Consider the following 26,884-nt stretch of genomic DNA (forward strand, 5'->3'; position numbering starts at 1 on the left):
GTGGCCAGTGACCAGCCAAGGAGGAGGAGTGTTCGGTTAAGAGAGGATCAGATAACGAAAGGGAACCAGAGTCTCAGAGACATCGATGGAGATGACACTTGAAAAGGAAGTGCGCTGGGGCAGTGGACTCCAGCCTCCCTTGACCATTGATCGCAATGATTCGTCAGGTAGAGGGATGGTAGGGGGCTAGTTAGATCAGATAACGACTCCAGGGAATTTTTATTGTATGGTGGAAATTGAACAGGAACGTCTTACGGCTCCATTTTGCAATTTTCATTACGTGTGGGGATGGGATGGGAAAGGATGGAGACCGAAAGAGCAAGCATGCCAGCAATTGCCAGCAAGTTTTTTGCGGTGTTGAGAGATTTAGTAGAACGTGAGTATGGGATTTTTTTTCTTCTTTTTGTTTCTTTTTTTTTTTTTTTTTTTTTTTTTTTTCAAGGGAACGAGCAGATGGGGGCCCAGAACCGAATCCGTAGTTTGGTCTTGGATCTATCAGTTCACCAGTCACCTAATATCAATGATGTGGTGAGTCATGCTGGGAAGAACAGCTCCGAAAGTCGCAGTTCGCAGCGCGCAGAGAGCCAAGGACCAGGCAAGTTGTTCGGGCAGTCGTGCGGCGCCCATAAGTAGGAGGTAGTCATCTCTGCGTGCGCAATTTATTCCACTGGCTCGTTGGTATTTCCCTCAATTCCGAGCTTACCCAAAGATTAGGAGGAACTTGAGTGGTATAAAAGAGGGAAGGGGGTTGCTGTTGTACTAGTTAGAATGTAACTCTCTTTTACCCTACGTTTTCCTTGCAGGAGGGAATCGATCTCTTCCGGAGTGGGCACTAAACAGCCTATGAGCCTACTAGTACGGAGTACTCACTACCCCAACTTGTTACTGTTCGTTAGGTAGTTGTTACCAACCTGCGTGAGTCAAGAGTAGGTTTCCGGCCGATTGCAGAAAATGGAAGACGCCCGCTCCGACGAGTAGCCGATCAACAGTCACTTTACCATACAATTCCAAACTCTTTGGAGCCCTGCGGCAAATTCCCTGGCTGCACCCAAATCTCCCTCCCTCCACACAACCAAATCCAAACCTTTTAACCTCTTCTTCCTGGTCAACAACCTTTCCTCTCCTTCTCCCCTCCTCTCCCCTCAAACAAACCTCTTTTCTCTACACCAAAAGCTTCACCCAGGGAACTTTCTCCCTCCGCTCCCCTCCAGCCTTTCTATTCGAGTAGGCGCAAAAGCTGCCGCATGTTGGCTGGCAAGATGTTCTCCCTTCGCACTGCCGTGCGGAGAGCTTCCCCCAGCAAGCCCCTCCGCGCGCTCTCCGCACCGCTCGTCTCCTGCGCCAGGATCGGCTCCCCCTCTGCCCGTCACTCACTCAAGGCTTCAGCCGTTCCCTTGTTGCAGGGTCGTCACTATTCTCGAGCCACCGATCCTCAGCTTTCGTCCACCCGCTCCACTGTCGTTCAGTTGCTGAGCAACATCGGCTCCAAGCGGGAGGTCCAGCAATACCTCTCCCACTTCACATCCGTCTCCCAGCAGCAATTCGCCGTCATCAAGGTTGGGGGTGCTATTATCACTGAGCACCTTCAGACTCTTTCGTCCGCCCTCGCTTTCCTGAACCACGTTGGACTCTACCCCATCGTTGTCCATGGCGCTGGTCCTCAGCTCAACCGCATGCTTGAGGATGCCGGTGTCGAGCCCCAGTTCGAAGATGGAATTCGTGTGACTGACGGAAAGACATTGGCTCTTGCCCGCAAGTTGTTCCTCGAGGAGAACCTCAAGTTGATTGAGGAATTGGAGCGCATGGGTGTCCGGGCCCGCCCTCTGAATGCAGGCGTTTTCACCGCCGACTACCTGGATAAGGAGAAGTATAACCTGGTCGGAAAGATCAATGGTGTGAACAAGAAGCCTATCGAGTCTGCCATCGAGGCTGGCTGTCTGCCCATCCTAACCTCCATGGCTGAGACCCCGGATGGTCAAGTTTTGAACGTCAATGCTGATGTCGCCGCTGGTGAGTTGGCGCGTGCCCTTCAGCCTCTCAAGATCGTCTACCTGGCGGAGAAGGGCGGTCTATTCAACGGTGACACTGGCGAGAAGATCTCCGTCATCAACCTCGACGAGGAGTATGATCATCTGATGACTCAATGGTGGGTGCGTCACGGTACGCGCCTGAAGATCAAGGAGATGAAGGACCTTCTCAGCGACCTTCCCCGCACTTCCAGCGTTGCTATCATCCATCCCGCCGACCTGCAGAAGGAACTCTTTACCGACTCTGGAGCCGGTACTTTGATCCGTAGAGGCAACAAGGTCCACACCAAGACTTCCCTGTCTGAATTCGAGGATTTGGACAAGCTTAAGGACGTCCTCGTCCGCGATCGCGAAGGCTTGGATGCCCGGGCCACTGTTGATCGTTATGTTGAGGGTCTGAAAGAGCGCGAATTCAAGGCTTATTACGATGAGCCCATGAATGCGCTCGCTGTTGTGCTGCCCCCTCAGCAGGATGCCACCTCTTCCCTTGCACACTTGGCTACCTTCACCATCACCAAGTCCGGCTGGCTTACCAACGTCGCTGACAACGTCTTCGCCGCTATCAAGAAGGAGTTCCCCAAGCTTGTCTGGACGGTGAAGGAGGATGACGAGAACCTGACTTGGTTCTTCGACAAGGCTGATGGCAGCCTTAGCCGCGAGGGAGAAGTTCTGTTCTGGTACGGTGTTGAGAGCGGTGAGGAGGTGAAGCAGCTCGTTCAGGAGTTCAACGAGCACGGCCGTCAAATGTTCGGAGACATCAACCTCGAATCGAGGCTGCACCGTGCTGCTCAGGCTGCCACCCACATCGGTAAGGGTTTTGGTGCTAGCGGTGCCTCTACTGAGCAGAGACGTGCTTTCTCTTCGACCACCAACGCTCTCCGTGCTGCTCGCTCTGGTCGCCCTACTGTGCCTGTGCAGGCTTTCAGGACTTATGCCACCACCAACCCTAACCCCCCTCTTGGAGAGAAGAACATGTCCAACACACGTCCTTCCAAGGTTGCCCTGATCGGAGCTCGTGGTTACACTGGTCAGGCTCTCATCAACCTGATCAACGCTCACCCTCACTTGGATTTGCGTCACGTGTCTTCCCGCGAGCTAGCTGGCAAGCAGTTGCAAGGTTACGATAAGCGTGAGATCATCTACGAGAACCTTAGCCCCGATGATGTCAAGCGCATGTCTGCCAACGGTGACGTTGACTGTTGGGTCATGGCTTTGCCCAATGGTGTTTGTAAGCCATTCGTCGATGCTGTGGACCAGGGTTCCGAGACCGGCAACGTGATTATTGACCTCAGTGCCGATTATCGCTTCGATGAGAAGTGGACGTATGGTCTCCCTGAACTGGTCAGCCGCTCGAAGATTGCTCAGGCTACCCGGATTGCCAACCCTGGATGCTATGCTACCGCAGCTCAGATTGGAATCGCTCCTCTCGTGCCGCACCTCGGTGGACAACCCACGGTCTTCGGCGTTTCCGGCTACTCTGGTGCTGGCACCAAGCCCAGCCCCAAGAACGACGTCGAAAACCTCACGAACAACATTATTCCCTACAGCTTGACTGATCACATCCACGAGAAGGAAATCAGCTCGCAGCTTGGCACCAGCATTGCCTTCATTCCCCACGTTGCAGTATGGTTCCAGGGAATTCACGTACGTTTGCCTCTCACACTGATTCGTCTTCGACATCTTGCTAACACAGTCACAGCAAACCATCAGCATCCCCCTCAAGGAGGAGTTGACTTCCCGTGATATCCGCAACATTTACCAGGAGCGCTACGCCGGTGAGAAGCTGGTCAAGATTGTTGGCGAGCCTCCGCTTGTGAAGAACATTGCCGGACGCCACGGCATTGAGGTTGGTGGCTTCGCCGTTCACTCCAGCGGCAAGCGTGTTGTTGTGTGCGCCACTATTGATAACCTGCTCAAGGGTGCTGCCACCCAGTGTCTGCGTGAGTAACCCTGAACCAATTGCCGATTGAAACCTGGGAAAGCTTGCTAACATCTCGCTATACAGAGAACATGAACCTTGCCCTCGGCTACGGCGAGTACCAGGGCATTCCCCTTGATTAGCCTTTTCCATTTGTCATCTTAAGCACCATGTAACATCCATCCAGTCGAAGGATAAAAATATAATCCTTCGAATACAGGAAAATCGTTTCTTTTCGACGTCGCGGAAGTATAGTCTCATGTTTCGTCTTTTGATCTTTCTTGCATGTCTCATACCCCACGTGCATCATCCCGGGTTGCCATGGGTTGGAGATATTAGTAGACACTCCATCTCGTTCTTCATTTTCATGGTCAACACCTCGTCTCTTTTCTTTAAATACTGTCTTCTGGTTATGAATAGAACAATCCTGGCGACTACCTTAATCAGCCTCCTTTTCTCCTAAAAGCATGCAAAAGCAATTTCTGTTGTATCGTTTCTTCTTCTCTGCCGGAGAAGAGCAAAAAGTTGGTTCAATGTCCCGCATAATGGGTGGCTTCACTTGTATTCGTTCCCTGTTAAGTCTGCCAATTGGGCACAATATCTTCTCTATGGTGGTTCGGTTGTGTCTTACGTTCATCTCGATAGACATTCATCAGGAAATTGATACAAGGCATCATCTTTATTCAGGCTTACTTGAGCACTTGTAATCTTCCTAGAAGGTCGAGCGAGTGGCTACCGGAAGAGTGACGTCCATACTCGTCACGCGCTCTCTTTCGCACGCTGATTTTAAAAGTCCATCTAAGCAATTTACAATTTACGCGAGTCTGATTTCCTATATCCACGCGTACCGTACTTGACTTCTACGGGCTTTGTGTCCGAATGTTCAGTCATTAACTAACTGCCACCCCTTTCGGAGACAAGTATACTCCACACCTTTTCACTAAGCGGACCATCAGCACCGACAACTTCTGGCACTTTCTTGACCACCTCATTTTCCAGATCTGCTGTGAAGATCCATGCCAGAAGACTTCATTATCCCTCGCCCTGCACTCCACTGATATTCGACAGTATTGCGCCATTCGACTTGAATTCCCACCCCGTTCACTGACCGAAACCGCACAGCAGGCGGATTGGGGCCTTGATCATACCTTTTCTCGACTCGACGATGTTCTACAGTCATGAAAGTAGGTGAAACATGGACCTCTCGCGGCCTCACGGTCTTTTCTAACGCGCTTTTGTTGTTCTTAGTACTTACATCTCCCGAGTACGGTGTCGCTACGATATGGTTCGCTTCAGATCCAAGCGTCATTCACGAACTTGAAGCGTTACTGGATAGCTAACACAGTTCTGATTCTCAGGCTAGTTGCGACGCTGGGCTCCAGGTCCGTCACCAAACGTCTGAACAGAAAGACTATACTGGACGTAGATGTTCCCAAGGCGTGCGGTGCCATCATGGATCCGGGGGCACCTATGGCATTGAGACTCCAAGGAAATCTTCTGTGAGAGCGTCCATCGTTCTGCCGCGAGATAAAACGCTTTCTTTGCTGACAAGTGACATGCAAACAACCAGCTACGGGGTCTCGAGGGTCTACAGCCATCAATGCGGGTATACGCTCACGGATGTCCAAGCGATGCACGACAAAATGAAAACCATGCTGAAGGTTTTACCGGGCGGTGGTCTAGATCCATCTGCTGGCAAGGCTAGGTCTGTGTCAATGGCACTCGAGCGTGCACATAACGAAGCACTTCTGCGTATGCTGACTGCCCCTGGTTACATGCTAAATTCCTCCTTCATAGGCCCGAGCAGCTCGTCCTGCCTTACGATCCCTCTTTTCTGCCCGATAGCCTACCTGGTATTCTTCTGGACTGCACCAGCTTCGATGCTTTCCCTGTGCCTGATCGGAGTGCGCCAAGCTATCTCAACTGGCCGAAGACGCCCGATCTCAGTCAGTCTGTCGTCTCACAAGATACGATTCTTCAATTGAGCCTTTCGTCCGATGACACTTATGCAGGGGGCTTGGGGGAAATCGCCTCGACTATTGATGTTGCTGCTTATGGTCCGGGAAGCATGGCTTCGGAGAGAATCAGGCCTCTTCCGCTCGACGATGAGGCAGGCGTGATTCTCCAGGCCGACTTTGAATTCGACGAAGACGGCAACATTGTTGAGCTCGGGGGGACTCCGCAGGTTGATTCGAGACCTCGGCGTGTTGCTCGCAGTCATTTTGAACACGGAATTGACAGTCATTTCGGAGTCCAAGCTGAAGATGATATTACCATTGAAGATCAGGTATGATTAATGTTCGCGATGATCCTATCTCCACCAATGCTAACCTCATGACTTACCAAGATGAACATTGTCGAAAAGGGTTCTGAGATAGGTGAAAGACCCGCGCAAAGCGCACAAATAACTCGCCACCTTCCAGCCAGACCTACCCCATTTCCAGGTAGAGGAGGAGGCGAAGAAGTCCATCCAGAGGAAGCGATTGAAGTGTCGGTGGCCCAGAAACAAAGAGCTCTGAAGCTGATACGGCCAGATGATCAGATCGCGCTGAAAAACAGCGAGCTCGGTCATCTGAACCAGAACTATGTTAGCCTGATGGCCATAGCCTTGAAACAGAAGCAAAAGAACAAGGTTCCTACATCATCGAAGAAGAACGCTGCCTTCTGGGTTTATGGTCAGGGTATTGGATCTGTTGGCGTCGGAATAGGCAAGTCTCGTGTCATGCATCCATTGCACATGTTTTCAGGGGATGAATTATATGTGTCTCTTACAGCTCCTGCTGCTATTCTGAGTCCTAAGCGTGCCCATGATGCCTTAGAAGATGAGGTTCAGGAGCACATTGGGAGACGTGTTCGAGCAAGGAACGACGGCGGACCGACTGATCAGATGGATATTTCTCACGATGACGGTCTCTGGAATGAGGTTCGTACATTCTATGATTGCGTGCATCGCGAGTGCTAAGCAAGACGAATTAGGATGTCGAGATTGGCCGTCACGCGGCGCCTGCACTTCATGATGACAGTTTCCTCCAAATGCCTTGGAACATCACAGCTTCCATACATAGTTCTCGACAGGGATCCATTGTTCGCGGCATTCTCCCCGGCATCGGAAGTGTCAGCGACTTCTCGTCTCATGGCTTTTCTGACACAGGTCTCATGAGACCGCGTAACCGCCTGACGAGCTCGAGTCCTCTTGCTGGTCACGGCTTTCCATTTGACCTTGATGCACCTGACAATCTACATATCCCTGGCCATGAACTGGATGATGTGAATATATTCGATGACTTCGATATCTCTCAATACCTGCACCCGGAGATGGACCAGGAGCATGGCGAAACCCATGGTGACAACATCGCTGCCGAAACTGGATTTCCTTCTGCGAGCCTTCGAACCCATGAAGACGAGTCGCAACGGTCCACTCTTGATCAGGAAAGCCTGAACTTCCTGGATTATCTCGCCGCGAGACTCGAAGCATTGTCGTCTTATACCAATGAGGAATCCGGACAGGAGCATGGTGGCACGAACAAGACGATGCAATTCTCATCGTTGCTTCCTCCGGCCAAAACATCCCGCATTGTGGCTACCCAAGGTCTGATGCACATCCTCGCCCTGGCTACTAAGGGCCTTCTCACAGTTTGTCAAGACGAGGCACAGTACACAGGTGGTGAAGAGTATGGTGCACTTTACCTATACGGCGAAATCTACCTCAGTTTGCCAGGAATCTGAGTACATGGCTTTGATGCAAGCCCTGCGCACAACTTGCATGACTGATTCGTTTCGGTCCCAGAAGGGAAAATGCGACAAATCTGTCTCTCTTTCTTATTAGACTGCCTTTGTTTTTCTTCCTATACTAATCTTTCGTGGGTAATCTTTCCAACTTCTCTGGTGTCGGAATGGGCTTACAGTACGGTATTAATTGCCCATACACATAGTCGTTCGCGCGCATTCAATTTGTCCTACTCGGTGTTTCTTCCTGCTTACTTTCCATCTCGTCTTTCGGCTCTATGTTCTTCATTCTTCTTTTCTGAACTTTCACTCAATGAAATCCTAGTCACTGTAGCATTGCCAGACCAGACACCTCGGGCTCGTCATCATGACCAGCTTATGATGACTCAATGGCAGCGTCAGAGCAGATCGTTGTTCTTTGTTGATAAGTAGAGGGCCAAGGTGGTCCAGTAGCGGATCGTAACAGTCCTTCAAAAGGGCAGGGGTAGGCAGGAACTTGGAAGTATAACTGATAAAGAAAGGTAGAGTCTCGTAGTTACGCAATGAACGTTCACATGTGAACAGGCAAGAGAATGTGACAGCTGTCGGAAGTAGTTCGTGAGCTTGGCATACACCTTACTCCGTACATTATGAGGCAGAGGGAAAGTTATACGGTAGCGTGGCTTGACTAGCGTACCCCATCTGATGTAGACCATTTCTTCACCATCGTTCTATTAAGTATTTAGTGACTGATACCTAGTAGTAATCACCCCTGGATCTGAGCGCAGAGCAGCATCTGGTAGTTAGAGTACTGCTACTTTTGCAACGTGTTCATCCCCTTAAGGGAAGAGAACTACGCCCAAGAAGTACATAAGACACGGAAAAACACGCGTGGTTGGCGGTGGCTGTGTGTGACCCTTGACTGCCTGACCCAACATTTGATCTTCCGTTTCATCAGCGATCATCAAAGGTAAGTCAAATGGTAGCTAATCTGCAAAAGATAGTGGCAGATGTATGCATAGATCTTCCAGATTGCGATCTCGATCTCTCAGGTTTATTTCTGTCAGTTACAGGAAACCTGCCTGGTCCCATTTAGTTTCCAAAACAGCCGGACGCAGTGGTAAAACTTGGGACCTGTAATCTGCATCGACCCGTTTGGTTTTGTTACTTTCTTACTTACTGCCATACCGGTCGGGTGGTATCAATGACTGGTATTCGACCTTACCCTCTGTTGCCAGTATTGTTCAGCATGTTACCAGTACTTGTGACAGTTCTGATCCCCCTCCAGATGTATGTGAATATAGATAAGACTTTTGTGTTAACAGATCGATATGGGCTAAAAGGTCTATGTACTGTATGTATCTAGCTAGACGAGAAAGTTCGGGGGCTGCTGGCAGCAACTTGCACACCGGCTTATTTTTAGGTGAAGGAAGTCAGCCTGCCGTGTGGTAGCCTTGTTTTTGACTTTGCAAAGGGTCTCGCGTGGCTTCAGACCGAGGCAATCCCAGGTTGAAAAGTGGTTTGGATTGTTAGAATTTAGGTCTGTTATTCTCGATATATCATTCAGGTGCATAGGGTTCTGATTGGCAAGATAACTCAATGGTGTAGGGAGACTCATTTTTCCATGCATTTTTCCCTCCGCGCAATGGAGGCGATTAGTCATTTACGCGACTGCCAGGACTCAAATTACGCAGGTGGTGTGTAAGGTCTCGTCCGTCCGTCTTGTTCTGTTTTTAAACGAGCTCGCGTAAATTAACCGCCACTTCTCGTCCGTTTTGTCCTCGTTCTCGTTCTGGTTTTGTCCTGTCTTGTCCCACCGGCACTCTTCTCTCTCCCTCTCTCTCTTTTCTTCCTCTCTTCTCTTCCCTCCACTTCCTTCCCGTCCTGTCAAACATTCATTGATTCTTCCTTTTCACTCTCGCTCACCCCGAGATTTGGCTGCCTTGAGCTCGTCTTGCTCCCTCGTTTTGCTCCCTCCCCCACCCACCTCGCTCTCCCTAAAATATCCCTGGAAGGCCTTTCTCGATCGTCTTATAATCTAGGCGTGGTTCCCCCCCCTCTTATCCCTCCAATATCGATTTATTCACCCCTTTTGTCGTGAACATGGGTCGGACAGTCGACCAGGAAGTTCACGCGGCGTTTGTCGAGTTCCGCGCCAAGGAAGACGATAAGGTGCGTGACTCCCGTATTTCCTCGTAATATTTCCAGAAACGCCCACCCAACTTAACAGAACCAACACACTCCTCTAACCACACTCCCCGTCACCGTCACCGTCACTGTCACTGACATGACATACCTGTTGTTGTTTGCTTGTCGCAGTGCCTTTCCGTCCAGTGTATCTATTGTCAGCAGATCCGCGCAAAGAATACCTCGCGTCAGAAGCAACACCTGCTCGAATGTCCCGGCCTTCGTCATACCAACCCCCAAGCTCAAACACAATCCGCTCAATCTGCCCCTAATGGCATTGGGTCCGCCAATGGATATCCTCCCACTCCTAATGGTGCTACTGCCACTGCTCCCGGCGCGGGGCCAGGGCCTGGTGCCCTCGCGACTCCGAACGGACCCATGATGTCCAACGGTGTCAACCCGCATGCTACCCCGATGCAGACACCGCTGCAGAATATGCAGGGTCGCGCTTCTCTGCCGACATCAGGCCCTGCCGGGGCCGCCTCCGCGGCCCCTGCCGCGCAGCAGGCCCCTCGTGCGACACCCAAGTCCAAGCCGAAGAACTCATCCTCCAACCTCCCCGCCCCACCCCTTGATGACGTGCATGCCGCTTTCGTGGAGTTCCGAGCGAAGGAAGAAGACAAGGTAAGATATGAGCCGGGTCGATTCGGAGGAAGCGCGCGCATGGATTGCAGAAGTTCTGACGCGGGCTTTGTTTCTCTCTTCTAGTGTCTATCCGTCCAATGCATATACTGCCAGCAAGTCCGCGCGAAGAACACCAGTCGTCAACGCCAACATCTGCTGGAATGTCCTACCTACCTCAGTGTCATGAAGGACTCGATCCCCGCCAACAACCTCCTCCACACCTTCCCCGAGGGCGACGTCGCACGCTCGCTGCAGATCCCGGCGCCTACCCTCGAGTTGGACTTCCGTATGAGCATTAAAATGAATCCTAAGGTCGCCGTAGGTGAGAGCATCTGGGGACACCGTGACTGGGTGACATTCGTGGGAGGGCAATGGGCCGGTCGATGGGGCAAAGGAATCATCCTGGTAATTATCATCCATGCGGCAGAGAATGGCATCGCGCATGCTAACGTCTTACAGCCTGGTGGACAGGATTCTCAGATCGTGACCAAGGAGTCATCCACGAGTCTTCGAGCGAGCTATATGCTTCAAACTGCCGACGACCCACCCGCGTACATAATTGTGAAGACCAATGGATGGTTGACCGGCTCAAAGGACGTGCTGGACAAGGTCAATGATCCCAGTGTGGCTGACGGTGTGAACCCCAACACGTATAAATATCGCATCAACCTTTCGATGGAGACCGGAGATGAACGTTACGCATTCTTGAACACTCTGATGTGGATCGGCAGTGGTTGTCGCAGGAACCAGGAAGGTTAGTCTTCATTCACCTGCGCTTCTACAATCTAGTCGCGTCGCTAATCCTTCTGCATAGTCATCTTCGATGCTTTCCGCGTCAACTGATCCACCGAGATATTGCAGCTATTTTGTCCGTTATTAAGCGAGTAGCAAATCTGATTTCATGGGGGCAGTTGCTTTCATATTTTTCTCTACTCCGGGAATTGTCTTTCATCCCCGTCCCTGTTTCGCCATTCAATCTAGAGCTCTAACCTCCTCCCGCCGCAACGGCTCCGTTGTGTGGTACTTGTGAATGTGCCGAATTGTGTAATCTTTTTTTATTTCGACCTCTGCTCGTTTGTCTCTCATGGGTCATCAGTGACGATATCTTCATACCAGCCCCAACTCAGTGACGATGCTGCTTGACGGGCTTTGCATTCCGCCAGTGTCGTGGGTGCAGCAGATTGCAGCTGGATTGTCTTAATCATCTTTATCATTATCATGGTTTTCTTATTCCTCGGCCTTGAGCGTCTCTCATTCCTTCTGGTGCTATCTCATCTTTATGCCATGTGTAAGCTTCGGAGATTTTTTTTCGTTCTGCTGTCTCATTTTGAAACCCAAATTGTCATGACTAGCGTCTTTTCTGACCGTGTCGTAATTAATCTCGTGCCTCGTGTACCCGTACCGTGCTTTAAGCATATTGAACATGTGCAGAATGTCAATTTTATGGTATGTATGTATAGGCTGGGGTAAGCGCCGTTTTGTTTTGAGCACAGTCGTTGAACACAGGGACTTGACAGCATTTGACTGAGACGGCTGCTTTCTTGCCAGATATAGCGTATTAGTACGAAGTACTGGTACCGTACCTGTAGTGTTAGTGTTAGTGTCTCTATGTATCTGTATTCAACCGGGTTGATGCACGCGCAATACGAAAGATTTATAGTTGTCCATTGAGCTACCTTGATTCCTGCAGGCGATTCCTTCCGTGGGAACATATTTCTTTCCCCGCTCAGCACTCCGTCGCTATCAATCTGGGGAAGGGAAAAGTGGAGGAGGTTGTTTGTATGCGTAAGCGGCCTGTCATTTTTCTTCGTGCGGGTATTTACCTTTGAATGTCGCGTATAGGTATACATACCGATGCGGGTTATATTACCGACGATGCGCAGTTGAAATGGGTAACTAGTAAATATTGGTAGCATCATGTTAGTTATCGTTAGTATATAGTATAAATAACTACTGTGTTTGTTTCAGAATTCGTGGGCTTTGATACAGTTATTCCACTTGACTTGACGAGTGTATTCGTTATGGTGTATAAAATGTGGAACTTGACCGAGAAGTTGTTCATAGGGTCAGTTCATGTGTTGTAGGCAGTAAGTAGTAGTACCATTTGTTTTTCTAAGGTGTGTAGAAAGACGAACAATTGCAGTCCTGAGAACTTGTAGCTAGGATAAGTCTAGTATCGATTCAAGATAGGGTTGCTTTTGTAGAGTTATGTTTCAAATGCAGGAAATAAGAAGTGTGTCCTTCTACAGGCCTTTTCATATCTCGATGGTAGAAAACAGAGGGATAAATCACATCATAGTAGGTGTAGGTGGTAAACATTAGTTAAGGTCATCCGTCCTGGATAACTTAGTTCTTCGGCGAAGCTCCCCAAGAAACTAATCATAACCCAAAGCTTCTATCAATCAGCGCAGCAGAGTCCGAGTCCCCCGGGAAGCTTCAGTTCAGCTGGATCTGGCGCCCACCCAGGAAGGAGACGATGAATTGTCCCCGCCGCAGCCAAGACTTCGTTGGCGATACCTTCAACTTATTTAATCAACCGCTCTATTTCTGGTTACTTCCTTAGGGTCCTTCATCTATGGGCAGAGCCACTGCGAGCGTGGCAGACAAGCAGGTGTGTAGGTGAATGTGCACTGAGAGCAACTTAAGGGGTCTCAGTATTCCAAGTCCCTCTTCCCATGATGGAGCAGCTTATTCCGTCCTAAAGCCCCCCACAGGCCGGAGGATAGGTCGATACTTGCTCTGCAGTTGATGGAAAACGAGACAAGCTCACCGCAAAACCGATCACAGGTGTGGAGCTCGTAGCAATGTGTGAGGGAAGCAGTGTCAGTTCGCGCAATCATGCGGTTACTATTCAATCAGCAAAATGCTCAGGTGTGGCTCTCATCAAGTGCATGGGCAGATATAGTAGAGTTCAGCATGACTCTGCTACGTAGAGTTCGCTGGGTGCCTCATCATGTAACCCCCAGTATCACGACAGTCCTTGGGGCCTGCAGGAGTTATCCACATACTACCGCGCGCGCGAGCTGCATGGCGGGTGGCTTTCATTTCGGCTGGCCATAGCTTTGGCTGCCTTGGTGAGTGCGATCTATGAAGTACAGGTGCATGTGGCTCTCCTTCTGCTCGAACTGAAAGACATCATTTCCTTTTTGTGGCCTGGGGAACGCTTCCTGGTCTGAAGGTACGTTCAGGTAGGAGTGGAATGTTGCTTGGGGGAATTAGACAAGATGGAAGAGGAACTGCGACTAGGAATGACAGAGTCAGTTTGGATTGAACAAGTAACCTGTGATTAGGACTGTTGAATCCAAAGACTGAAGTGATTGTCTCAAATTGAGACAAAAGTGTGTTTTGACGAGGCAGTGGAACTTGCAAACGTGCTGTTAAGGGGTGATGAGGAAGAAGGACTTGGTTGCAGATTATGAATGAAGTGAATCCAGGATGCAGTGATAGATGCTTCGCTCTAACAGGCGACCCAATGAAATCTGAGTGAATTGGATCTCATGCATGAAATCGGCAGTGGAGGCGGTTCATTCTTGTTGGCTGCTGCTGCTCTCCACAATTTCCACTTTTAATCAAGTGGGCAGTAATGTCTAAGGAAAGAGGAGATATGATTGGAAGGAGATAGAAGAAAGAGAGCAGAGGGAAAAGCCATCAAGATGGCTTGAGGGGAGGGAAAGAGGAATGAATAGCACGTGGGGAGTACATCGGCGCTGACTGAAAAGCAAACCATACTAGTATCTGCACAGCTGTTTTAGTCTCAGTTCAACGCTGTTTAATGTCTCACTACTGATTCGTAATCACTGATCTCAAGAACTTTACTTGTGAGTCTCCTTATATCATAACCTGAAAGTTACTATGAACAAGAGAAGATATGCAGTTCAGCTCCAGAGATGGTGACTTGTTTCATTTGTTGATCAGGGGAGGCCTCCTAGCTAAAATTAAGGCCCCAGTAGCAGTGAATGCTGCGGTATCGCTTCTACATTGCTGGTGAGTTGAACGTATTGGGATCTTACGCTTGGAAAGTCATATCTCGCTGATTTACATAGTCATGCACACCCAACCACATCAAAAGCCTGCGCGATTTTGTTAGCCCAGATCATGGAATGTCATTCTCCACTTACCCTTCTCCGTGTTGCCCTCTCCCATACTCTTGCTGCTACTGCTACCACTCTGAATTGCCCCCAAAATGCCATCCATATAAGGCGCTCCACTCCATTTCTGATGTGTAAGAACATCCACGCCAAGCTCCTTCTCCCGAGCTTGCACCATGCGCACGTAGGCAAGCATACCGTCTTCCTTGAAAGCCCTTGAAAGTTCTGTCGTGATCGTTGCATTGCTATGCAGTCCAGCCAGCGAGATGAGTTGAAGTACAAATCTGAGCATGTTAGCGTGTCTGAAATACTCAAGAAAGATGATATACTGACCCATGCTGCGCCAAATCCCAGATAAACGATTTGAGAGACGCTTCGTCGAAACCATGACCCATCCAGTTAAAGGACGGGCTCAGGTTGTATACCAGCTTCTTGCCGGGATACGCCTTGCGTACTTCCCCTGCCAATGTGGCCGCTTTCGCGACGTCCGGGTCACCGGTTTCGACCCAGAGGAGATCCGCATACGGAGCAAATTCGCGAGCGCGCTTGGCAGCCGCAGGGAACCCAGCGCGGTAGTGATAGTATCCCTCCCTGGTGCGAGGGCTGTCACAAGACCAGACAACTGGTTTCTTCGTGTAGTCACTGGCCAGTTCTCTCCGGCGTGAGATTGACAAGTCCGGACTCTCTTGAACGCGTCTTTTGTATGCGTCTCGAGCGGACTGTGTGGCTTTCTCTGCTTCAAGATGTGCGTCGACAGCTATTATCATCTCGAGTGGTCAGTTTCAAATACCGCAAAAGAATGGGGATGAGTAGTCGACGGACCTTCGTCGAAGGTAACCAGCTTGTGCTTCTTGACCCATTCCGATTCATAAGCATCGATCTCGGAAGGCGCAGCGCCCTCTCTTTCCATAGCCTGCAGAGTCTCGGCGAGTGGCTCAACCTCCTCCGCCACTCCAAGGATAAACTCGTGATCACGGACATCGATGGCGCTGCTGATTAGGCGCCCACTTTCCGAGTCCGTGCGAGCAATAAGCAGATTCTCGGTCCCCATCAAATCCCACTGGAAGCGAGCTGCCACAAGTCGGTTGATATGCTCCCCAATGGGCACCAGTACCTTGCCCGCGAGATGACCGCATTTCTTCCCACCGTGCAGCTGATCCTCAAAGTGAACTGCTGCTGCACCATTCTCTGCGAACAACTTGGCCAGCTTTAGCACAGCCGAAAGTCCACCGTGCCTGATCCAGAGTTAGCGACTCGACATGTGTGTGCTGAAGCTGTCCAGGCGAGAGGGGATCACGTACCCCGTATCACCATCGGCTACGATTGGACGTAGATAGTCGACGTATGGAGTGGACTTGCGTTGTTCGGGTGTGAGTTTCCGTCTCGCGTCCCACTGTTTCCGATCGTGCAGCTGTTGCGCCTTGAACAATCGTTGAACCTGGTTTGGCACCGTGTTGTACGGGTAATCGCCGAAGTCGGGAGACACCTCGTTGGTCGTAGTTAACAGAGACGAACAGGCCCACCCGGAGATGTATAGCACTTCCTGATGGGGCGCTTGCTGCGTCATTTGTACTGGGTCAATGGCGCCCACTGAGAAAAGTAATTAGCGCACCGGAAAAAGCAAAACCTATAGAAAGCGTCCAGGCCTCTATTGCTGGATACATACTCGTGTGAACCGGCTTGCCTTCTGCGGCCCTTTCGTTCAGCAGGTGGAAAAGCTTGCGGGCCATCAACGAGCTCGGGTATGTTTGTTGCAGGGAACCGCGTTTGCTGACAACATCCGCGGCGGAGTAAGGCCGCTTGATACCCTCGAAGCGAGACGATCGCCACCATTCTTCCACATCTTTGATCTGTTGTTCGTATAATGCGTCTTCGGCTACGCCGGCTTTGTCTGTTGTTGATAGAAGCTGGTATGAATCCGCCGGTTCCGTTGCTGAGACGGGTGCTTCCACGGTGAGGCGCGATGATGTCGACATCCGCGGATAAGCGCATGTGAAGGAGCGCACAGCGAAGCGCGACAGATGGGCTTCGGTGGTGGCTCGGAGAGGAATGCGTCGAGTAAGCCGACGAGGTAGACAACGAAGCATGATACCAGTGAGTGAACCTTGGAAACTCTAGAACGCTTTAAAGTCTCCGTTGGAGGGAGAAGGGTTGGATGTGTGGGATGTTTAAGTTGTCCGGGGAGATGGGGTCAGTTTAAAGGTGGAACTCGGACCGAGCACCGTTTCAAGCCGGTCGATCAGCAGCACCAGCCTCGGTCTGGGGGCGGGCAATCCACATCATCCCGCAATACCCGCTTGTCTGGGGTGGCTGGTAGGTATTTGACGTTAACTTACTAGCTTCAGATAATATAACTTACACCATTACAGTACAGACAGCTAGTCAGTTCACTACGAAATTTCGGGAACAGAATGTCAATACTATCAAGTGAAATGGTATTGACGTGGTTTTAAGTCTTTCCATCTTTCCAGGAACGCCTCTTAAGGCTGCAATACCAAAGGTATTTCACACTGAATAAAGCAAACCATCATATTGCCCGAGCTCAACCACCGAGACATGATACGGGAATTGACTTCAACCTCAAGCTCCTTCTTTCAGAGTGAGAGTGCTCGACTCAGGCTTCCTCATACGCCATCTCAACCATGAGGGAACGGAAGTTCTGATCGCCAACAACCTTGCACATCTCCTTGTGATTGCGAATGTTCCAGCTGGCGAGCTGGCAAGCCTAGTCCGGCATTAGCAAGCTTCTTGTCTCGACAAATTCAATCCAGTCTAGAAAGGAGGTTACTTACAGTGCCGCAGTATCCGATAACGCCGCAGCCGTTGCAGGTTATAATCGTGTCAGTCTCAGCGGCACACCAGTGGCACTTCTGATGGGGAGCGAAGTTCAGAGGCCAGGCTCGCAATTCGTCACTCAGATGGAGAATCTCATCCAAGCCCCCCGGGAGAATCTGGATTACAGTGAGGTCAGTAAAAATGGATTGAGAGGTGACAGAGCACAGTCAGGCTTCAGCGAATACCTTGAGTGAGCGATAGTTGTAGAGACGAATCCCGTAAACTTGATGGCCGAACTGGTGCTTACGAGCGTGCAGGATAGCGATGGTATGTCCGACCTTCAGATGCGGAGACTGAGCGAGAGCCCTACCTTGGTCCTCCCCTTCGAATCGCAGGGTGACGAGGTGGAGGTCCTTGCTGCGGGTACCAACCACGAGGGTCGGTGATGTTTCGAAAGCAACGATCTCTAGAAGAAGGCAGCCATCTGTTCCAGGAGTGATGACTCCGGTGTCAAGGTTTTCGGTGGGAATGCCGGCAAAGCCGGGGAAATGGTTGATATCTCTCAGGTCAGGGTACTGAGGAGCCATAGCGAAGATCTTGATGATGGCACTTGGGGCTTAGGCAGTAGTGAGGCTTGGAGGAGTGAGGAAGATGGATGTGGGCGGGCTACTTTTCTGTGTGAAAGTCCTCACCATGATGAAGCGTGTTATAACTTCAAATGAAGAGAAATTATTTGACCAACGTGAGCGACTCAGCGAGCGACTCATCGCCGAGAAGAAGAGTATCCACATTCTGTTTGCGCAGCTATAGCTCCCTGTCAGGCATTGCAAGAACATCCCCTGTGAATTGGTGCAATTTGGATTTATTTAGGCAGCTGCGATATTGATATAATGAAATTAAATGCATACAGATCAACTGAGATTCTTCGTAAGCATCACTTCGTATATTCATAAAAGTGGATTAACAATAATCATGAGTAGATCTTCTAAGGTAGAAGGGTAATCAGCCTAAGTATGCCCCAGTAAGAGTTTAAACGTCCGCTCAGCCATACCGTGCATATTTGTGGAAGCACTTATCCTATGATATCCTGTGCTGAGGATATAATCAATAGAATGAGTTGATCTGCTTGAAACTCTACGAAAGCGGAGTGTGCTTTAATGTATAACTAGCATTATCACCCATCTATTCGGGGACATCAAGGTGTTCAATATAATGCTATATCATGGGATTTTGTTTGCAATCCCACATGACTGATTTTGTAGCAGTTATTCTGGATTCATAAAAATCTGTGCTAGAATGGGCATGAGCATTGCATCATCTTTCAACCACGGAAAAGTCCAATCAAAACATTGGATTATATCTCTTGCTCACTTGCCGACTTAAGCTTTACATAACCTGGAACCTGCATGTACGATAGACAGTGATGTCCTGTATTGCTTTGACTGTGATATTCATTGTCTTTCCATGCTAAAAGGATCTAGCTCGGAGTGAAAGTTGCAGCGGTATGCTCGATGCGTCGTATGTGTATCGAGAAGTACAAGGAATTGCCGAACCTTGAGCTATCGTGTAGTAATTGACAATGTAGGACAACTTCAGAAGATCAAGATTGCGTGCGGACATGCTATTTTCCAACTTGCATGGTCTCACACTGCCGGTGCATAGGAACGTAGCTAGAAGTCTGGAGAGCATAGCAGTTGTTGTTCCCAAGCCTCAAGGGTCTTTGCACGATTAAATCAAACCGTTACGTGTAGGCTGACGGCTTTCTTTGGCGCTTCATGGAGCCAGCAACAATCAAGACACTAATTCGTCCTTCAAGAAACCAGCGTCGTAGATCAACGGCAGCCTGAACATGGCTGAATATAAAGGTCCTGATGCGCGAAGGCGAGGAATAAGCCCTGACACAAAGGTGGGTAGGTCAAGCACTCTTGACCCTACGAAAGTGAGCTAACATCGCTTGAAGGGCTTGGTCATATACTGTTGACCTTTCCATTATAGATATTAACCCGACTGGCAAGCAGCTTCTTCACGATATGGACAACACAACCCAAGCCATTGCGGAGGGAGAGCTCTATGACTAGGATAGGGTCCGGAATAAGCTGGCAAATGACTATGAGTTTATCAGTAAGAATAATTACAAGATTGCCATTGCACTTTGTCATCGCTACGAAATTTCTTCCATGACTCACCGAAGAGGAGGGTTCGCCGGGCTACCCTGTCATACGAAGCACAAGCGCTCTGCAGCTGCGCGAGACAGATATAGTATATAGTCGCTCTTTTAGACCATGATCAATGAAAGACTTCGCGTCGCGACTAGATGAAGTCTCTCCTGCCGTTCTTTAAAGCAACCTAATGCGGGATATTTGGGCGAGCCTGACCACGCATTGCACACATCATCCGCTGTCAATGAAAATTAGGAACTTGAATTGGAGATTGTCGTCGACCGCAGGATGGCACATGCAGCAGCAAAGCTAAACCGCCAAAACTGCCAGCAAGCATAGCCTTAGCCACACCCCTATATTTCCAGCACTCGCGTGGTCTAATCAGCTATCTTTCCAATCCAGTACGGGAAGTTGCATCCATATGAGCGACCCCGATTCGTCTTTCTTCCGAAGTTCTGGTGGAAAGGTCTTCCGCAAAATCGAACAGAAAGAGCACTCGCTGAATGCATCTCAGTACTAGAGGCTCAGATCAATCCTAGCAAACCCCATTCTCCGGTACAATTGCGATAACACAGACATGATAAGCTGGTTATAGTAAACTCAACATTGCAAACATGAATTATGATGCACATGTTGATATCGAGTTGAAGACCCTTTGCGATTCGAGTGGTATACTCAGTGGTGCTGTCTTAAAGAGAGATATTTACACGGGAAGCAAGAAGAATGTTCAACGAGTTTACCGAGTGATTGAGTATAAAGTAAAACCTTTGCTAGCAAACCTTCAAGAGATAAGGTGTGATGACTAGAATATTCTTTGGGGCATCGTTGACCTGTCACCGGCGAGCAATTTCGGTTCAGTGTCATCATGGATAGTACATAGATTAGCCACTGCAAGATTGTATATTTCTTAGATCTCAGACAGCACTCAAACGCTTGCACCAGCCCGTCAGCTCTGCGATAGCGTGCGGAGACGTTATCGGACATCTCGTCGATCGAGTGCCTTGCGATCTCCACCCCGATTGCGTACGGGGGTCAAGAGCCAACCGCAGCCCGACGATAATGAGCGCGCACGGCAGAGGCGACTTCAAACGTATGCCTCTTGACGACGATCCCATGTAACATCCTGATGAAGCATACGTCATGTGTCATCGTCGTTGACGATAGGGAGTACTCATTCATGACTTCAGCCTTAGTCCTAGGCATGGATCCAGGTTACTAGCAACTCTCCTGCAGGTGCTCACTCAATGCCGTTCACGTGACCAGCACGGCATATACTCTATTCATCCGCGGACAGTATTGATAGCATAGAAAAGCTTAACTGTTACACCTGGTTTTACCGGCAAATTGTATGGAACTCGAACAGCTAGGATGATTCGAGTTGCTGTCCATCGTTGATTGGGCAGAAGCCCAAGAACTCCACAAACTTTGCGGCGAACACGAGGTTGGCAGTTATTCTGGAGGCCCATGTCATTCCCAGGCCAGGGGGTTTCTCCAAAGCTGAAAGGACTGTCCAGCATCGTTCAGCATGCGATGACCCTGCAGACGTGGTCCAGAATTGAACCATGACACTAGAACTTATAAAAAACCAGTTGACGGTTTGGTCGACTGACCACATACCTTACATGAACCGAGCAATGTGTGATCAGTGAACACCCTCGCATATTGCTCTGCGCCGATGATTAGTGCCAGGTCGGCATTCAAGAAGCTTACAGCTGGCTAGTAGGCTTTCCCTTTGTCTAACCCGACCGAGCGTCTGACCGTCAGGAGGGAAAAGAAGTGTAACTTGTATATAAGTTGTAAGGGAAGCGGCGTTGTTATATACTCCTTGTTAGTAGTATAGTGGACAATTTGCGGGAGCAAAGCAGTAGATTCGCTGTTTACTGTGTGCAATGCAGGACTGTCAGAGACATTGACTGCAAACTAGCGAGAAACGAATCTGCCTAACAGGATGGGTATAGTTGACGACAGAGGCCGAGGCAAGGCAGTTGACTGCATCTCTACAGGAAGTACGGAGGCGGGAGGGTCACGGGGATCTCCTCCCACCATTCCGGGTCGCCATGACCAGTCGAACCTCGCCGATTTCTCTCGTTTCTCCAACCCGCTCGCTCTTCATGTGGCAACCCCTCAATTTACCCTGCCGACTGTGACCTCCTGCGTCTTGGATTGCAGTTTTGTTCTTTTGCAGTGGATGGCCGGGGGTTTTGCTTTCCCTCCTTTTTCTTACTTTGTATTACTGCTAGATAAGCTTGGTGGACCGGATGCTTCGGGGCTAACTGAAGTTCTGGGGATGTTGAAGATGCGAATGGATGTGTTTGCCTCCACCCCCTCCATGTATTATCATCGAATAATGCAGGAAAGTAATATTTCCAGCTCCAATCGTTCTGGCTACAATACCAACCCGGCCTTTGTCTGAGCTCCTGCTACAAACCGACGAATCCGCGTTGTACAACTCGCACAGCTGTCTCCGCAATCTGCTGCTCTAGTGCAACTCTTATCACCCTCATGGCGCTTTCTCCTCACTGTCCGGGGCCTTGTCGGGGCACTGAGTTATCTATCACCCACCCACACCTTCCCTATCTCCGCTGATTACTCTGCCATCCGGCTCATCTAAAGAGATTTATCTTGTTCATTCGCGAATCGAGCTTCGTGATTTCTCACCTCCCTCGTCCGCTAGTTTATACTCCGCGACATTATCCTTCCTGCTCGGAAAAACAACAACACCCCTAGCCTTTTTTCCTTTCCCACCGCTACCACGTTGACCCTGGCTAAGTCTATGTCATCATTAGACCTGGACCGGGCATGGAAGACATCAGGATCCCCTCTCCGTCTGCTATCTTAGACATTCAACCTTCGCCTCCCCTCACAGAGGGAACCTCCAAGCCTAATTCTTCCTCTCAAAGACCCACCACCACAAGCCAGTCTGGTATCTCCAGGGACCCTAACAAGCCAAAGCAGTCCAAAAGCCGTAACGGTACGGTACCATTCATTCCTAGAGTAATCTATTGAGACGACAAATGGGAACAGGTTTCTCGAGTGAACCTACAGCATCAAGAGAGATGATGATGACTCAAATTTTATTCAAACGCGCAGTGCGCTGACGCTCTTATCACTTCTTTACTCAGGCTGCATCACCTGCAAGGCAAAACGATTGAAATGTGACGAGTCAAAGCCAACGTGCCTTCAATGTAAGAAGCGGAAGGTAGAGTGCGGGGGGTACAAAAAAGACTTCAAATGGCGTCCTTTTGAAGACACTAACATCGGCTGCAAAAATGCGTCTGTAAGAAGCAAGAAAGGTATCTTCTTTGATTTCAGCCGGTTGGTCTTGGATATAGCTAATATGCATTATTTACAGCTACTTCGTCACCGCCGGGCCGGAAGTCTAGTGTCGACTTCTCAACATCTCCTGATTCACAATCTACAGAAGGATGGTCGAAGTCACTATCCGATGCTTTGCTCCTATCCCCACCGAGGAGTGGCAAGTCTGCACTAACCCTCGGCATCTCTAGAGAGGATGAGCCGACTTCAAAATCTGCAGGATCGAATCTAGTCCAGAAACAACACCTCTTTATCCCTGCAGAGGATCTGATGTGCCCATTGGATATGGGAGGCCTCGATGAAAGCACCCTGGCCCCCTCTCTAACAGATATTCCACCCTTGGAGCCCTCTTCTTATACCTCCGACACGTCAATGTCTAACCCAGGAATGCAACCAAGACCAGTCCAACATGGCTTTTTTGACGACGAAAGCCCACAGATGCACCAAAGTTTCAGTTTTGAGGCCTTGCTAGAGGTCGAGGATGATGACATCGAGGAGATTATACAAAGGTCGGAACAGCCTTTGAGATCGAGTCTCCTGAATAGCACAGAGTGCATCAACCCTGCTCTCTCCAGCAATGCAACAGTGACTCCCAAGATTCTCTCTGAGCCTAGATTCAGCATAGTCAGTCCCGAAATGTTGGTGTTGCAGTTTGACAGATTCACTTGTGGAATTCTGTCTGTGAAAGATGGTGCCCATGAGAACCCGTGGCGGACACTAGTCTGGCCACTAGCCAAGGAAACACCGGCGTTATACCATGCTGTCTTTTCTCTGGCAGCGTTCCATTCAAGCAAGGAGTATCCCGGTCTCAGGGTTCATGGAATGGAGCATATGCGGAAGAGTATCACCCACATGGTGCACGACATACAGAACATGAGGGCAGATGCAGCTTTGGCTACGAGTCTTGCGCTAGCATTTGCGGAGACCTGGGATCAGCACACGCGCACATGTATCCAGCATTTGCGGGGAGCCAAAGCATTGGTGTCACAGGTTGTGGGGTTTGGTCTTCAGAGCGGGATGTGTGGCAGTGACCTGGATAGAATTCGGTTTCTGTATAACACCTGGCTATATATGGATGTGATTTCTCGCCTGACGTCCCAGGAGGAATCCGGGGATCAGGAGGTAGATACTTCTGTTTTTCAGTCACCCAAGGATGCCGTGCACGAGATCGATCCCCTCATGGGCTGCGCGACCACTCTGTTCCCGTTGATCCACCAGGTCGCACGCTTAATTCAGCGAGTCCGCAAAACAGATTCCAACACCCTCTCCATTGTGTCGCAGGCTATAGAATTGAAAAGCCTCGTCGAACAATGGGAACCCCCCAGTTGCTTCGAGCCCCCAGATGACCCAACGTCGGAAGTACAGCATAGTATCCAAACCGCACACGCTTACCGCTGGGCGACCCTCCTGTATCTTCACCAGGCAGTCCCTGAAATGCCCTCCGAGTCAGCATCGGAGCTATCCAAGCGTGTCCTAATGCTGCTCGCGACCGTCCCGCCCAGCTCCCGTACTACCATTGTTCAAATGTTCCCTCTTTTGGCGGCTGGGTGTGAAGCAGAACAAGAGGAGGATCGGCAATGGGTGCTTGACCGTTGGCGAGCAATTCAATCACGCCTCATGCTTGGGTCTATCGATCGTTGCATCGACATTGTTCATGAGGTCTGGGATCGCCGTGATGCGGCAGAAAATGGCACCCGAGGACGACACACTCGTGGCCTTAGACAACCGAACCACATGACCACACCAAAGTCTGTAGCTGACCGAGGACCTCGCATGGGCCATGGGCCAGGTGGTCCTGGTTTCAACCGCAACTGCGCCGAGCCTTGGAGGAAACCGGGTGTGGCCGAACGGGGACCGACCAAGGGTTCTTCAGCGAAGCCACGGCGGAGCTCCGCAATATCTCCATTAGAAAACATAGAATTTGACCGAACCGTGCGTGGAAGCCTGCATTGGGTCAATGTGATGCAGGAGTGGGGTTGGGAAGGTAAGCTCTTTTTTGCGCATTATTCTGGTTCTCATCTTGTGCCATGTTCCCAACAGAACCTTTCTGTTTATGATCTTGTGACGAACGTTGGCTCATATGTACAGTGTTTTTGGGATAATCCCACTTGAGAAGTGACCTCCCCTCTCAACAGACCTGAAAAGGTGGATTCTCCGCAACCGATCCCCTCGAGCCAGGACGACTGTCGTCACCTTTTTCTTTCGCACTCGTCCGCTCGCGTTGCAGAGTGCGACGTCCGTGAGGCCGAGTGATATCGCTCACGTTGTCTTCCGAATCTGTTTCAGCAGGGGGCGTAGGACTGCTTTGGGCTAGGTACGACCGGAGGGAAGCTAGATAAGGCTCTAGCTCGCTTGTCATGGACACGGTAGCCATTGTTGCGCGGGGCTGTGGGACGGCTTCTCTGGGGTCTGCGGAATGTGCGTCCAGCATCACGCAGTGGGTTTGTGACTTTTTGAGTGTATAACTCATTTTGACAAAATTTGGCTGGGCTTACGAATCTGGATTGGAGGGATTAGCATGGCGTTCTGAGTTGGAACTTCTTTTTTGGTTCAACGAAGCAATCACATTCTATACGGCCTTCACGGCGATCCCGAGGACTATTGCTGCGGTGGGGGTTTTCTGTAGTTGTTGCGACGGTCCTTGTAATGATTCTTTTGGCGCGTGGGACAGGGCAGATGCCCGAGATATGCTGTCACTATACGGAGGAAAAGTTGCGCGCAATCACTTTTGGGCGGGTTCAAGAACGCAGAAGTCGCCCTCGACTCTTTTGCTCGAGGATCTGTGGATCTCGAACGGCAATTGGCGCAGTGGACAGTGGACGTTGATCGGATACAACTGTCTACTTGAAAGTACCGTACCGACCGGGGATGTTGTCGCGTGGAACTTTCGTCGGATGACTGCACAGGGAGAGAGTGTATTTTGCGCTTTAGTGGAAACTGGATAGTTTGTTGCTTGGGCTGTTGATGGTCTTGTCGCCTTCGATGTTTTGTGTATTGGTTATTGTAATGTCTCTCGCATCAGCTACAAAAGACTGAACAGAGGAGGAAAGCGGGGAGGGGGAAGCAAGCGGATGATAGCAGACGTGGGTGGATGAGAACACTATATAATAGTACAGCCTGAGGGACCGAACAACAGCCTCGGAGACCCTCTCTCTCCACTGCCTTGTGATTGTGGATTGCCAGTGGGGAAGTACTTAATGGAGAAAAGCAGTTGCAACCTGTGCTGGATTTGAGTTTCGATGGGCTGATCCGAATGATGGATGATGGGTGATAGATGATGCGAGAGAAGATGACGGCAGAGGTGCATGAAAAGAAGATATTGCTTCAGGAGAAAGGCAAAAAGGGGGAGAGAGAGAAGGTGTAGAAAGAAATGGGAGTGACTGGCTCAGCGAGCAGAATCGAGTAGGCATAGCCGCGGGAAAGAAGACCTCAAGGTGTTCTCTCTCTTTCTTACTGGCTTGGGCTAAATCTCTCTGGCCCTGATTCTTTTACAGCCGGTGGTTGTGCTATGAGAGAGTGCTTAGGACTTTTTCCCAACTAAGGTACGTTTTAACTACTGTGCTGGCTTCAGTCTCCAATCTAGCCTCTTTCTGTATGGTTGACGGTATGCACAGACCGAGAGTGGACAAGTATGTACCTCTCTCTCTCTCTCTTTTTCTTGGATGGAAGTCTGTCTCTTAGTCTGCAGTGCACCCACCCACGAATGTACAGGTGCATTGCTTTACTGCTATACAGGAACACCAGATATGACCAATAGCCAAGAGCAGTGCAGACTGCACTGCACTGCACTGCCAGCGAGCCTACTGCGCTCGACCATCCATGATCCCCCTCCCTAGCAGCCTGCAATACAGTGCACCAAATCCACGCAACAAGTAGATAGAACAACATGAGCGAGTGAGGGGCAGGTTCTCCGTGCACTGCGCACACGTACTTGCACTTATCTCACTCTCACTATCTATCAATTTAACTTATCCCCCACCCAGCTGACAAGACAAGCAGCGCTGCAGCGGAAGTACTAACCCCTCTGGGCAAAAGTTTCCAGTCACTCACTGACTAACTTGACTTGACTTGACTTCCCATGGTTCT

At 50.0% G+C, this 26,884-nt stretch overlaps 9 protein-coding genes across 9 annotated transcripts; 4 read left to right on the forward strand and 5 right to left on the reverse strand.

The window, feature by feature from the left end:
- The first annotated feature begins 939 nt into the window (after positions 1–939).
- On the forward strand, positions 940–4,236 carry argEF (bifunctional acetylglutamate kinase/N-acetyl-gamma-glutamyl-phosphate reductase). The gene is made up of 3 exons (XM_025579894.1): positions 940–3,671; positions 3,727–3,967; positions 4,033–4,236. The coding sequence occupies exons 1-3, from the start codon at positions 1,245–1,247 to the stop codon at positions 4,086–4,088; spliced, it is 2,724 nt and encodes a 907-aa protein (XP_025431294.1). The 5' UTR covers positions 940–1,244; the 3' UTR covers positions 4,089–4,236.
- Positions 4,237–5,123: 887 nt separating this feature from the next.
- Positions 5,124–7,789, forward strand: BP01DRAFT_340691 (Rad21/Rec8 N terminal domain protein; the record flags this gene model as incomplete). Its single annotated transcript, XM_025573412.1, has 6 exons — positions 5,124–5,230; positions 5,304–5,444; positions 5,516–5,650; positions 5,743–6,151; positions 6,320–6,868; positions 6,922–7,789. 6 exons carry the CDS (start codon positions 5,124–5,126, stop codon positions 7,669–7,671), a joined length of 2,091 nt encoding a protein of 696 aa, XP_025431295.1. The 3' UTR covers positions 7,672–7,789.
- Positions 7,790–9,753: 1,964 nt separating this feature from the next.
- On the forward strand, positions 9,754–11,328 carry BP01DRAFT_398830 (DUF3237 domain-containing protein; the record flags this gene model as incomplete). Its single annotated transcript, XM_025578547.1, has 5 exons — positions 9,754–9,822; positions 9,970–10,461; positions 10,546–10,866; positions 10,921–11,215; positions 11,276–11,328. 5 exons carry the CDS (start codon positions 9,754–9,756, stop codon positions 11,302–11,304), a joined length of 1,206 nt encoding a protein of 401 aa, XP_025431296.1. The 3' UTR covers positions 11,305–11,328.
- A 2,948-nt stretch (positions 11,329–14,276) lies between these two features.
- Positions 14,277–16,525, reverse strand: BP01DRAFT_319270 (methylisocitrate lyase ICL2; the record flags this gene model as incomplete). The annotated part of the gene is made up of 6 exons (XM_025572663.1): positions 14,277–14,531; positions 14,580–14,833; positions 14,883–15,306; positions 15,372–15,784; positions 15,851–16,139; positions 16,216–16,525. The coding sequence occupies 6 exons, from the start codon at positions 16,523–16,525 to the stop codon at positions 14,524–14,526; spliced, it is 1,698 nt and encodes a 565-aa protein (XP_025431297.1). The 3' UTR covers positions 14,277–14,523.
- Positions 16,526–17,079: 554 nt separating this feature from the next.
- BP01DRAFT_356810 (uncharacterized protein) lies at positions 17,080–18,016 on the reverse strand. The gene has a single exon (XM_025575040.1). It carries the CDS (start codon positions 17,909–17,911, stop codon positions 17,552–17,554), a length of 360 nt encoding a protein of 119 aa, XP_025431298.1. The 5' UTR covers positions 17,912–18,016; the 3' UTR covers positions 17,080–17,551.
- Positions 18,017–22,604: 4,588 nt separating this feature from the next.
- Positions 22,605–24,910, forward strand: BP01DRAFT_296570 (Zn(II)2Cys6 transcription factor; the record flags this gene model as incomplete). Its single annotated transcript, XM_025571846.1, has 2 exons — positions 22,605–22,776; positions 22,836–24,910. Coding segments are annotated over 2 exons (2,247 nt in total), but the record flags the coding sequence as incomplete, so codon positions are not given.
- Positions 24,911–24,926: 16 nt separating this feature from the next.
- Positions 24,927–25,268, reverse strand: BP01DRAFT_382761 (uncharacterized protein; the record flags this gene model as incomplete). The annotated part of the gene is made up of 1 exon (XM_025577390.1): positions 24,927–25,268. The coding sequence occupies one exon, from the start codon at positions 25,266–25,268 to the stop codon at positions 24,927–24,929; it is 342 nt and encodes a 113-aa protein (XP_025431300.1).
- Positions 25,269–25,864: 596 nt separating this feature from the next.
- Positions 25,865–26,270, reverse strand: BP01DRAFT_48991 (uncharacterized protein). The gene has a single exon (XM_025579895.1). It carries the CDS (start codon positions 26,206–26,208, stop codon positions 25,993–25,995), a length of 216 nt encoding a protein of 71 aa, XP_025431301.1. The 5' UTR covers positions 26,209–26,270; the 3' UTR covers positions 25,865–25,992.
- Positions 26,271–26,344: 74 nt separating this feature from the next.
- Positions 26,345–26,721, reverse strand: BP01DRAFT_49003 (uncharacterized protein). Its single transcript, XM_025579896.1, has one exon. It carries the CDS (start codon positions 26,684–26,686, stop codon positions 26,378–26,380), a length of 309 nt encoding a protein of 102 aa, XP_025431302.1. The 5' UTR covers positions 26,687–26,721; the 3' UTR covers positions 26,345–26,377.
- Positions 26,722–26,884: the final 163 nt, after the last annotated feature.

The sequence above is a fragment of the Aspergillus saccharolyticus genome (genome assembly GCF_003184585.1).
Source record: "Aspergillus saccharolyticus JOP 1030-1 unplaced genomic scaffold BP01scaffold_15, whole genome shotgun sequence".
Taxonomy (NCBI): Eukaryota; Fungi; Ascomycota; class Eurotiomycetes; order Eurotiales; family Aspergillaceae; genus Aspergillus; species Aspergillus saccharolyticus.